Raw genomic sequence first — 13,445 nt, 5'->3', positions numbered from 1 at the left:
TTATGCGGCGGATACGCAATTCGTGATCAAGTTCGTGATCAGAAAGATGTGCTGGATTTATAGAAAAATACTGTTCTCGCAACTGGGATTCCATCTTGCGGACGATTCAAAAATAAATACTATAGATAATAATCTACGAGAACGCCAAAAGAAATCTTAATTAGAATGACAGAAGCTAATAAATATAAAGTCGATATGATAAAATTGAAATTGCATGAACACCACAAAACGATCAATAATAAATTAAAATCAAAATAAATATTATAAAAGTGCTAAATTATAAGAACATCCACTGAATTAGAACATGTTAAAAGTGTAATTCTAAGTTATTCTAGGCCAAATAAATTATTTTAATTTTTGGTTGTTTTACTATTAGTATCACAGATCGTCACACCAAATCATCACACCATACAGATAAAAACTGCTCCAATTTTTAAACAAATACTTATTCAACTTCACTCCGATAAAATTTTTAATCAATCGTGCTTTCAACGTTCATTTGAACTTCAGAACCCCTCTGTAAGACATGGAATAATTTCAAAAGCGGTTGAGAGTTTTGCAATTCAACCAATTACTGCAAAAATTATTTAAAGGAAGCCTGGATGTTTTCCCAGAGAATTCTGCAACGGATCCCGGTGGAACCCCTACAACTAGTAACGGTAAGGCAGTTTTAGTTGGGCGCCAAAGTGTAAGACTGGCTGTTAGCCAATCAATAGAAAGTGCAGTGAACCCCTATCAATCCCTAGGGTCGGCACGCTTACCACAAAAATACTACGTTGCAGGGAAGTTCGGGAAATCTAAGGGAAAACTCCTCGGCTTAGCAAATTGGTTCCTTTTATTATTTTCGGATTCCACCCACCACTTTCTTACTTCTATCTGACCTTTAGCTGTGTTGCGGGAAAAGTAGCGGGAATGTGCTCCTTCTTCCTCCTTCGGCGTCGAGCTCGGGTTCGTTGAGGTCGGCTTTGAGGTCCGCTGGTTCTCGCAGAGTGTACCCGGTCCCACCTTGGGTGCTGAACCGGGCACTGTTGGGTCTTCGACGGTAAGCGAAGCGGCGCGTGGCAATGGCGTACCTGGTCCCACCTTGGGTGCTGAACCAGGTACCGGTGTAGATCAAACCAACGTTGTAGCGGTTGTTGGTCGACGTTATAGGGCGTCGCGCAAGACGCTCTGGGATTGAGTCAGTTTAGATTTTAACTCAAAACAGCGGGGTCCTATGAATGTTCAGGAACCAATCAGGGGACGGTTATGGGCAACGGTAAAATGGCGTAGGATTACCTGGAGTTCTAATATTCACCCTTATTCTGGTTTTCGATCGAATCGCATTCGTTCGAAAGTTTCCCCAATTAGTATTCTTGTTTTCGTTCGAACGTATAAAAACAGTTCGATCTTTCGAACATCGTTCGTTCGAACGAATGAATGCATTCTCGTTTTCGATCGAACGCATTTCTTCTACCGCCTGACAAACGCAAGTCAAACGTTGCGAACCGCTTGCGTTTGATTGAAAAACTCACACGATGCAAACATACTTTGTGAAAAATTAAAAAGAAAAAGGAGAACAAACTGAACATAGAAAAATCTCGTTTTAAAACGAACTAGCCAACAGTTGGTGGGAATTTTTGCCATTTAATAAGACCGGTTGTGGAGTGCCAAGGATGTATAATTTATTCTAGTTTCGCGGGGTAAAAAAAATTGTTTACTTCTAAAAATTAATTTTAATAGGTCAGCTTTTTAACTAGAAGAATTATTTATACCATTTGTATATCGAAACCGAGTTCCGAAACTGATGTAAATACATCTTTATCCTAGAGGAACAACAGCAACGCAAACGCGAGTCTGATGCCGCGAATCGGAAGCGTTTGTGAAGTTGAGAAAGTTTTGGTTCAAAATAACTGAAATGCTAGGGGGTAAAACTTCTTTTTATTCTTCAAAAAACCATAGAAATGGATAGAAATGAAAACAAAATTTAATATTCAAAATGTACTATATTCTTCATGGTTAAACACTTCAGCAGGGACGCTTTTCCACGGCACTAATAGCACCAATCACTTTCGTTATCATCTGCTGGCTTTCGGGGTTTTTTTTTACCGTCGACCATCGGGGGTACATGTTTACATCCTTTTATATCGAACTGTGTTGTTGCTGCTGGCCACGGTATAGTTGCTAAATTCGTTGCCGAGATCATTCTGGCCCAGCCACTTCTGTTCCTTCCTATAGGTGTCTTCGACAGCATTTCCAAAATTCACCGGATGAACACAACCTAGAATCACTTATTAGCACCCTCAGCACACCGAAACTTCGAATTTTTAATCGTGTTATCGGATACATCGAATACGTATTCCGCGTCGCGGGCCGACGAAATTTATTTTTCACAACAGTTCAAATGCATTTGTTTACACCAAGAGCTGTCATTTTGGAGCAGCGAGGTCAAATTTTTTTTTATCCTCAGTTATCGCATTCTTGTCCATAAGAATCTCAATGGAACAGAAAGAGATACACTGATGGATACAGATTTTTGTGGCAACATTGCTTAGATGTTTCGAAGTTCATCTGGTAACACCATCATCGAACGTATCGCGTTCGAACGAAAACAAGAATAGCTTTTTCGAATTCGATCGAAAGTATCCGTTCGAACGAACGACAGATACGCCGTAAACAAGAATAAGGGTGATTGTCTGTCACCAACACGCAGAAAAAGAAAGGGGGTTGGTTTCAACAAAACGTTTTGTTATTTTATTTTACATTTTCAATGCATATTTCTTGATAGCTTTCACTAAAAAATCGATCAGAAATAACAATAAAATATTGTAATTTTTACACACTCCTTTTTTATTACTTAAAAATTAAATTTGGTTTAGTTCGAAACCATAAATCGGTTAATTTCAATGAACGTGTAGTGAGACTAAAAATGAAAAACAAAAGAAAAAAAAAGAAAAATTTTCGAGGAAATATTAAAAAAATTTCTCATTGGAACAGCGAGCAGCAGCAGCCGAAACAATTTTTTGAAACCCCTGTGACTGCCGAGCACGATTCTCATTCGTCGGTGCGGCCGGAACCCTCCGAATTTGATCCACCATGCACTCATCTAACAGGTTTGTATCATAAATTAAAGATTAAGTGAGATACTAATTTGTTTTTAATTTTTAAGGAACAGTCGGATTAACATGCGGAGCACCCTACCTATTACATCGGTGCGTTCTAAAAGAAAGGCGGACCATTACTTTTGTCCAGCAGCTACAACATAACGTGGGTTGGCTAGCGATTAGTGAGGATAAGTTGGCCATAACGTGCCAATACTCATCCTCACAAGAAGAATTTCCAATGTAAAAAAGGCATTTTAATGCGAATAAATTAAGCATAAATAAAATTAATTGAAACCGAATCAATAAATCCGAAAATCAACAACAATTTTGCTTTCGTTTGAATTGAAAAAAAAAAGAAATGAATTCAAATCATACAAAATCGCTAATTTTTAACCTCCTATTCTTTTTAATAATAGCCTAAAAAAATTTTGTGTGTTTTACCCAAAATTATTTTATTATTTTGACAAGTATGATGGATCATTTTCAAAAAGGGGGTATTTCGTTTTCAATCAATCGATAAGTTCAAATCAAATCGATACTTTTATTCAATGTGGCCAAAAATATATTTGTGCTTTTTCCCAACCAAAAATTTTATTATTTTCGTTCGAAATCTTATTGTTTCTAAAATATATTTTTCTGCGTGAATAGATTTCTTCTGGGACTCTTCTGCGGGTGGTAGTTCCTGTTCCACAATTTTAACGGGAAGAACAAAACACGACACGTTTCTGTATTTCAACTAATTAGAGGATCTCTGAATTTTTGCGTGAGATCTCTGAATGCGTTCGCGAACTAATGGCAAAGTCTATGACCATTTCCGTCTTGACCTGCTTTAACCCCATTACCGTTCATTGCCCTCGTCTGCGTCTGTTTTCGCTTTGCCCGATCATTTCGCCCCTTCGCCAATTCGCTCCATATGCGGCTCACATCTTCCAGCGGTCCTCTGGTGGCGGGTTGCAGAACGAACATTTTCGCTTTGTCGTTCACTGGGTTAGGGTGGCTTTGTGAACTGCCTCACCAAAGAGAAACCCTTAAACCCCACGAACACCACGGCAACGTTATTTAAATAAATTTACAACAAGATCACTGCAACATCCTCCGACAGACTAGGAACGCTTACACATTCAATGGCGGGAACGCAAAATTCGGCTGGTAAACGGTGGATAATGTGCAACACGAGACCCCATAGTGGTCATATCACCTCTTATTCACAACTCCTATCTCTACCTCCCCGCGGTGCCGGCTGGGGTGCGAGTAACCTAAGCGGAGATCGGGTACCCAACCCCGGTGGATGCTTTGGTCGCATGCAGACTGAGAAGGTGGCCGCACGCGTCTGTTCCCCAGGTCAGGGGCGGCGTGCAACAACAACCGAGCGTCTGTTCTCCAGGTCAGGGGCGGCTCAAACAGCGTCTGTCTTGCAGCAAGCGGATGAATTTAAGAAATGCGGCTCCCGCCAGCTAAGTCCAAGATGGCAGCCCCATCGCGGGATAGGGACTTTAGGCTAACAACCTACTGCTCCCGATTTGAAATTGTTACGGAATCCGAAAGAAATGACCGACCTGGAACTTTGGCGACGACTTTTAGCATGAAAACACGGACACGAATTGGAACTTGGAATGTTTTAACCCTTGCCCAACAAGGCAAACTGGAACAACTTGCTAGAGAGGCTAGCCGCCTCAAGCTTGAAATTCTGGGACTGAGCGAAGTCCGTTGGCCTAATACTGGAGAACACAAGACACAATCCGGGCAAGTCCTGCTTTACTCTGGCATACGAGGAGAACATGCTACTCGGGAACGAGGAGTTGGTTTCCTGTTAAGCCCGCAGGCCTACGCGGCCCTCATTAGATGGGAACCGATAAACGAAAGAATAATCCTAGCCAGATTTAGAACACGGGTTAGAAACCTTACAATGGTCCAGTGTTATGCGCCAACTGACGTTGCCGACTTGCAGGAGAAAGAGCAGTTTTACAGTCAACTGAACAGCGTGGTTGAGAGAATTCCGAAGGGTGACATTCAAATCCATTTGGGCGACTTCAACGCAAAGATTGGCTCCGACAATCAGGACCTTGAGCGCATCATGGGGCGCCATGGCCTAGGACAGATGAGCGAAAACGGAGAGCTGTTTGTAGAATTTTGTGGCAACAACAACATGGTGATCGGTGGATCGCTCTTCCCCCATCGACCAGCACATAAGGTCACTTGGGTATCCCGAGATGGCCGAACAGAAAATCAAATTGACCACATCTGCATCAGCCGAAAATGGAGAAGGAGCCTTCTTGATGTCCGCAACAAGCGAAGCGCAGACATTGCATCTGACCATCACCTCGTCCTTGGCGAGATACGATTGAGAGTTGCACGTGTCCAACGGCGCGAGGAGAAAGTCGGGTGTCGATACGACGTCCGCCGGTTGGAGAATCCAGAGGTGAAAAGGGCATACGTTGAACAGCTAGAATCCCGAGCCTCGGAGCTGCCGACAGACGGAACAGTCGAAGAACAGTGGTGTGGAATCAAGAATGCCTTTATCACGACGAGCCATGGTACTCTAGGTAATGTTTGTGGAAGAAGGAGTGAATGGATGTCGGATGAAACTTGGAGGATGGTCGATGATCGGAGAAAGGCGAAAGTCGGAATTGAGCAGGCATGTACAGGGTCAGCCAAAGCAGCCGCCCGCTTACGATATGCGGAGCTGGAAAAGGCAGTTAAACGAGCTTGTAGACGAGACAAGAGAGCCTGGACAAACTCCCTAGCCGAAGAGGGAGAAAGAGCCGCCGCCAATGGAGATATCCGATTACTGTATGACATTTCTCGCCGCCTCAGCGGTGCAAGGACTAATGCAAGAATGCCGCTAAAAGACCGAACAGGTCAGTTATTGACCGATCGAACAGATCAGCTCAAACGATGGACTGAGCACTTCGAACAACTCTTCCGAGTCACGAACAGCGATGGCCAACAAAACCCGCAGCTCGAAGCGCCAACAGTAAGTCGCATAAATGGCGTCAACTCGGAAGCGCCCTCGCTGGCTGAAATAGAAGCGGCAATCAAAAACATGAAATCCAACAAAGCACCTGGGATCGATTGCATCCCTGCTGAAATGCTGAAAGCCGACCCTGCCCTATCAGCACAAATGTTGCACCGTCTTTTCGCTGACATCTGGGATACTGCAACATTCCCGGCCGACTGGATGCAGGGTATCCTCGTAAAGGTCCCGAAGAAAGGAGACCTGACAGAGTGCGGTAACTGGCGAGGCATAACGTTGATCTGTACAACCCTCAAAGTACTCTGCAAAGTGATTCTGAACAGGATCCAGGAGAAAATAGACGCTACACTCCGACGGCAACAAGCTGGATTCCGATCTCGACGATCATGTGTGGACCACATCACAACGCTACGAATCATACTGGAACAAATCAACGAATTCCAGGACTCTCTTCTGCTGGTGTTCGTTGATTTCGAAAAAGCATTCGACCGACTTAACCATGAAAACATCTGGGCGGCTCTAAGGCGACGATGGGTCCCAGAGAAACTAGTCCATCTCATCGAAGCACAGTATGAGGCATTTTCGTGCAAGGTCTTGCACGACGGTGTCTTGTCCGAACCAATCCCGGTAACTGCTGGAGTGAGACAAGGATGTATTCTATCACCGCTACTTTTTCTAATCGTAATGGATGAGACTCTGATTGGATCGATTGACTGTGCACCGAACCGAGGATTGCCGTGGAATCCTTCAACAATGGAGCAACTGAACGACCTTGACCTGGCTGACGATATTGTTTTGCTCGCCCAAACACAACCGGACATGCAGAGCAAACTCGACGACCTCACCGAAAGTTCCAAGGCAGCAGGTCTCAAAGTCAATGTCGGAAAGACCAAGTCGATGGAGATCAACACAGAAAATCCCTCCAGTTTCATGGTAGCTGGGCAACAAATTGAGAAAGTGGAGTGCTTCCAGTATCTTGGTAGTCAGATTACGCCTGATGGTGGTACCAGAAAAGACATCGAAACACGGATCAGAAAGGCCCGATTTGCGTTTGCGAGTCTCCGAATCATCTGGCGGTCACGCCAGATCTCTCTACGAACAAAAATCCGAATCTTCAACTCAAACGTCAAATCCGTATTGCTGTACGGGTGCGAAACTTGGTGCACATATGCGGTAACGACGCGAAAACTGCAAGTATTTGTAAACCGCTGCCTGCGGAATATCATCCGCGCTTGGTGGCCTGGCAACTGGATCTCAAATGAGGAACTACATCGCCGGTGTCATCAAAAGGCGCTAGAAATCGAGATTCGGGAACGTAAGTGGAGATGGATTGAGCACACGCTGCGAAGAGATGAAAACGAGATTTGCAGAGAGGCGCTAGGTTGGAATCCAGAAGGTCATCGAAGTAGAGGCAGACCCAGAAATTCGTGGCGGCGAAGCCTAGCCGCTGAAATCCGAACTGTCGACGAGAATCTTGACTGGGACCAGGTGAAGACGCTGGCTCCGGATCGTCAACAATGGAGGTCTTTTACCACGGCCCTATGCACCGGAGGATCGGCGCGGGATCATTAAGTAAAAAAAAAAAAATGGCGGGAACAGAATTTTTCCTTCTTGGGAATAACAAATGACTTGATGCTTAATGTGCACACAATTTTCGTGTTAATTAAAAAAAGTGCTTAAATTTTGTTTTCTCTTTTTGTTTTTCCTTGATAATCGTTTCTGTGAAACTTTTTCAGCTTTGATTTATTATTTTTTTAGATTTTTGTTTTGCGTTCACGTGCTCAAATAAATGATAGAAAAACATTGAGAAATATATCGCACTCCGATTATTAATTGAGAATCGAAAAAGTTTTTTCTTATTTATTTCAGTACAATTGGTTTAAATATGAAAGAAAAAACAATTCTGTTGTACACATTTGTTTCATTATTAAAAAAATCAATTTGTGCCCTTTCAAAATGTTAATCTGGATGGATCTGGATAATGATAAACCAATTTGTTTGAAAATGTTCAAATATCAACAAGAAACATCCAGCATGAGACAATTACAGTACCATCTTTTTTTGTAAATTCATTATTTTAAACGGCTCATACCATCTTTAAATACGAATCGTTTAAAAAACCCATTTTTTGCCAAATTGAAAACCGACACCCGTCATCTAGTTAACCTTCCCATGCCGTTCGCAAAATATCCGTTTCGGGGAAATTTGAGTGGTAGTTTGATTTCGTTCTCCTGGCTGTAAATGTCGATTTTGATGATATTATATTCATTGTGTAGGTAATTTGTTTTTATTACTCAAAATTTCAAAATAAAGTCGATATGTGTTACCAAGTTATCAGAAACCGGTTCAGAAAGTAAAAAGTCCGAAAAATCAATTTTATTTTTAAAATACTCATAACTTCTGACAGCTTTTCTGTATTTGAGTGTTTTATTGATGTTTGAAATCGACAAGAATCCATCTATCCGACAGTGTATAGATATGTTGGGGTTCAATGAAAGTTTTGATCGCTATCTCAGATCTTCCGGTAGAAAAAAATCTTACTTAAAAAAAACGCTATCCAATTTTGGCTTTGCTTAGCTGTATATCATTTCCCAATGAACCGATTTTCAAAACTCAAATTTCAATTTTTTGTCGTTAATTTGATCATTATTTTCATAGAACATACTGGGTCTGTCAAAGTTCTAAGTTCTTCAGTATATTGGAATGATGATAAAGAGATTTTAAATGTGCGCTTCGGGTCATATTGACCCGAACGGCATGGGAAGGTTAAGAGAAAATAACGACACGCAGAAAAAGAATGGGGAGTCGAATCAACAAAACGTTTTTTTATTTAATTTTGTTTTATCTATTCGCATTTAATGGGTACTTTTGATATGAAATTCGATTCGAAACAGAATCCCACATTTTGTCAATTTTACAAAATAGTCGAAAGCAACCCGAATAGAAATGTACGATGAAAAAACTATGAATTCCATATTCACAAACCATGAATTTTATGGTCTACACAATGCTTATTATCGTCCACGATACCGTGAATGCACATTGAAATTCATATTTTTCGACCATACATTTCATCGTTTTGACGAAAATAACCATGAAAAAGGGGTATTGTTATGCAGCGTGACCATGAAAAAAATGGCGATTTTCCATACATTGGGAAGCCCAATAATATAAAGTTCATGGTTATAACATCATCCAGTTTTTCATGGTAAAACCATGAAAACCCGATAATATTCAATGTTCACCCACTGAAATAAAATTCTTTGATCATGGTGGTATTTTTGTTCTTGATTTTAATTATGTCATCATTTTCAAAGATTTGTTTAATTAAAAAAACGAATGTATTTATTTGTTCATGACATTTATTTAGAAAATCTCAACATTTTACTTACACATTTAACCACACGGTGATTATTCGGTGGACTGGAATGCTTTGTACACCAGCATCTCATAGCCACTCCCGGAATCTATTGGCCACCGTGTCACGAGCCTCTCGCAGTGTTGAGTTATTTTGCTCCCTCGTCTGAAGTGGAGCTTCGGAAGTTCTGTCAGCTTCTGGAAAAAAATGATTTTTTTGAGTTTGGTCAGTTTTCTAATCAATATGCATGAAATGTACTTACACGCAGAAAAAGAAAGGGGGTTGGTTTCAACAAAACGTTTTGTTATTTTATTTTACATTTTCAATGCATATTTCTTGATAGCTTTCACTAAAAAATCGATCAGAAATAACAATAAAATATTGTAATTTTTACACACTCCTTTTTTATTACTTAAAAATTAAATTTGGTTTAGTTCGAAACCATAAATCGGTTAATTTCAATGAACGTGTAGTGAGACTAAAAATGAAAAACAAAAGAAAAAAAAAGAAAAATTTTCGAGGAAATATTAAAAAAATTTCTCATTGGAACAGCGAGCAGCAGCAGCCGAAACAATTTTTTGAAACCCCTGTGACTGCCGAGCACGATTCTCATTCGTCGGTGCGGCCGGAACCCTCCGAATTTGATCCACCATGCACTCATCTAACAGGTTTGTATCATAAATTAAAGATTAAGTGAGATACTAATTTGTTTTTAATTTTTAAGGAACAGTCGGATTAACATGCGGAGCACCCTACCTATTACATCGGTGCGTTCTAAAAGAAAGGCGGACCATTACTTTTGTCCAGCAGCTACAACATAACGTGGGTTGGCTAGCGATTAGTGAGGATAAGTTGGCCATAACGTGCCAATACTCATCCTCACAAGAAGAATTTCCAATGTAAAAAAGGCATTTTAATGCGAATAAATTAAGCATAAATAAAATTAATTGAAACCGAATCAATAAATCCGAAAATCAACAACAATTTTGCTTTCGTTTGAATTGAAAAAAAAAAGAAATGAATTCAACCCGCATGAGCCAATACTGTACGCTGAATCTTCCGTATCATTCTATTCTGATTACATTAATAGTAACGTTCGATATTGCATCTTGGCTAAATGTGCCTTTGCTTGAACGGATAAAATATTATTCCCGAAAGATACGATGAATATTCTTAGGAACAAAATGATTAATTTTGCAACGCAATCAAATGATAGAGAACTATTTAAGAAAGATACAATTAATGGTCTTCAGAATTAATTGAGTATTTTAGCAACACGCACTTCTTCGCTGTCACATCAACACGCGTTGACGGCGGAAAACTTCCGGGCCCTGTGCACCGGAGAGCGGGGCCATTCGACCACGACCGGGGCCCGGTTGCACTATCGGGGCAGCAAGTTCCACAAGGTTAAATCGCTGTTTATGTCCCAGGGAGGGGACATCGTCAACTACAACGGTTCCGGCGGGGAAAGCATCTATGGGCGATTCTTCGAGGATGAGAATTTTTCCCTTTTGGTTGGTGTTTTTTTTTTGCTTTTTGGTTTGCGTGTTAAGAGAACTGCTTTATTTCTTTTAGCATGAAGATGGAGCAGTAAGCATGGCCAATTTGGGCAGACCAAATACAAATCAGTCTCAGTTTTTCATTACCTCCGGGGAGTGTCCCCATCTGAACGGTACCAATGTGGTCGTCGGCTACGTTATTCGCGGAATCGGAGTTATCGGAGAAATGGAACGTTTTGCCAGCGAAGAGGGCGAGCCAACTAGGGAGATTGTGATTGCAGACTGCGGCCAGTTGATGCCCGGACAAGATTGGGGTTTGAACGATAACGATGGGACTGGAGATTGTTTACCGTTATTTCCGAAGGACTGGGAGAAATTTGAGGCGGACTTTGATGTAGGAAAACGTCTTTAAAGAGTCTTAAAAGGATACCCTGCTAAATTCCCTTCTTTTGATTGTAGGTAACGGAAATGCTCTCTCGCTTGGAAATGATTAAAGCGGCAGGAAATCAATACTTCGCTCAACGGAATTGGGTCGAAGCCTGCCGACGGTATCGAAAAGCCGAACGATACTTTAACTTTTTCAACAACAAAATTCGTCGCTATGAAGATCGCACTCTTCTGGAGCAGTTTCAGCTGACCAATTGCCTGAATCAGGCGGCCGTTTTTCTCAAGTTGAACGACTCCACGGCTGTGCTATTTGCCTGCAACGCTGCCTTGGCCCTGGATCCGGATAATGTGAAGGCATTGTTTCGACGCGGTCAGGCCCACAATCGTCTGCAGAACTACGAGCTGGCCATTGATGATTTACGCCGGGTCCAAGCAAAGGCTCCAACCGATAGGCTCGTCCAAGCTGAGCTCGACAAAGCCAAGACCGATTTAGGATGTTACCGGGCTCAGCAGCGGATTGCTCTCACTAATTTGTTCAAATAATCCACCCGTGACCCGTGATTTATTAAACTTTTTCCCCAAAGTATAAGTAATTAGACATATTATGTCTAAATGTGTTGTGCAGTCATTGTTTAAGCATCACTATCCGCCGACCGGTTTGGCAGTGATGCAGCAGCAGGCTGCAGTTCGTAAGTGCTGCAGCGATGGAACATACGGAAGCTGTTCCTGCAAACATCCGCGGAATGTTTGTTTTTTTTTTTTTTTAAATTAATCATTTTAGAGGAATAATAAACTATAGGTATGTGAAATAAAATGAATAAGAGTACATTAAACGTTTTTTTTTATTTTTTGCGGAAATCCAATTGCAATTTATAAAATTAACAAATCCCCAAATTGGGTTTGAATCTTTTCATTATTGGGTGACGATATGCTCTATCGTTTCCTTTTTATGAGAGGATCATTAGATAAAGATAACACGAATGATCAAACCGTTTTAGAACGAGTAGAAAAAAGCAAAAAAAATGAATGGTTACTCTACTTAACGACCCGTTCGCTGTATCGTAAAGTGCGTCCAAACGATTCCATTTCATGGAAAAAAGACTACCTTAATCGTACATCAATAATCCAAAACTATAAAGCAAATCTTTCGTGTGTCTTAGGAGGAAGATAATGGAAATCGTTATTGTATAATACTGTTCTATGCGGGAAATCATACAAAATCGCTAATTTTTAACCTCCTATTCTTTTTAATAATAGCCTAAAAAAATTTTGTGTGTTTTACCCAAAATTATTTTATTATTTTGACAAGTATGATGGATCATTTTCAAAAAGGGGGTATTTCGTTTTCAATCAATCGATAAGTTCAAATCAAATCGATACTTTTATTCAATGTGGCCAAAAATATATTTGTGCTTTTTCCCAACCAAAAATTTTATTATTTTCGTTCGAAATCTTATTGTTTCTAAAATATATTTTTCTGCGTGTACCATCACCACCGCAGATGGAGCAATTGCCTTCCAACTCGGCATGACGTCCAAAAATTCTAGAACTTGTCCGGATTCAGCAGCTTTTAACTGAAAAAGATTTCTCCAATCGCGAGAAAATCGTTCAGCGAAAAAAATGGCGCGCAATTATTTGTTCCTACACGCTAATTTGTTAAAGTGTAGAAAAAGCAAAGTTTAACAACGTTTGGATTTTGATTTTACCATGAAGTACATGGTAACAATGATAATCACAAGAAAATTATCATAATACCGTACTTCTGTCATTTTCGGCAACTATGAAATATTTTGAATAAACGATGTACTTCGCGGTTACTTAGAAAATTATGGTGATTTCATAATTAAACGTGGTTGAAAGATATTTAGATACCACGATGAAGTTGATTGTTACATTGAATATCATTGTTCAGTTATTTTAAAACCATGGTCCTTGCTATTCGGGAAGCCATCGTGTATGGAAGAGGGGTGCATCGTTTTAACAAAAATCAATTTTGTTATTTTTGAAATGGATAGTTGGGCTGTTATGAATCGAAAAATATGTTTTATTGGCCAAGCGTGTATAGATGAAACGTCAACTGAAAAAAAAAGAAAAAAAAAACTCGTCAAAATTAAGCTTGTGCCTCCTGATGTATCCGAACAGAA

General features: G+C 40.5%; 1 protein-coding gene and 1 long non-coding RNA gene across 2 annotated transcripts; both read left to right on the top strand.

Moving 5' to 3' along the window:
- The first annotated feature begins 2,704 nt into the window (after positions 1-2,704).
- LOC129740360 (uncharacterized) lies at positions 2,705-3,408 on the top strand. The gene is made up of 2 exons (XR_008736211.1): positions 2,705-3,092; positions 3,149-3,408. It is a non-coding gene; the product is annotated as an uncharacterized LOC129740360 (long non-coding RNA).
- Positions 3,409-9,876: 6,468 nt separating this feature from the next.
- Positions 9,877-11,998, top strand: LOC129737697 (peptidyl-prolyl cis-trans isomerase D-like). The gene is made up of 5 exons (XM_055728858.1): positions 9,877-9,887; positions 9,968-10,083; positions 10,688-10,929; positions 10,991-11,308; positions 11,374-11,998. The coding sequence occupies exons 1-5, from the start codon at positions 9,877-9,879 to the stop codon at positions 11,842-11,844; spliced, it is 1,158 nt and encodes a 385-aa protein (XP_055584833.1). The 3' UTR covers positions 11,845-11,998.
- Positions 11,999-13,445: the final 1,447 nt, after the last annotated feature.

This window comes from Uranotaenia lowii, chromosome 1 (genome assembly GCF_029784155.1).
Source record: "Uranotaenia lowii strain MFRU-FL chromosome 1, ASM2978415v1, whole genome shotgun sequence".
NCBI lineage: Eukaryota > Metazoa > Arthropoda > Insecta > Diptera > Culicidae > Uranotaenia > Uranotaenia lowii.
The sequence above is the reverse complement of the archived record's forward strand: the minus strand, read 5'-3'. Positions and strand labels throughout refer to the sequence as shown.

Excerpts from the sequence above, each read along its gene's own strand:
- LOC129737697 (XM_055728858.1), top strand. Across the intron at positions 10,930-10,990 it reads ATGAGAATTTTTCCCTTTTG|CATGAAGATGGAGCAGTAAG; the intron begins GTTGGTGTTTTT and ends TATTTCTTTTAG. Across the intron at positions 11,309-11,373 it reads AATTTGAGGCGGACTTTGAT|GTAACGGAAATGCTCTCTCG; the intron begins GTAGGAAAACGT and ends TTTTGATTGTAG.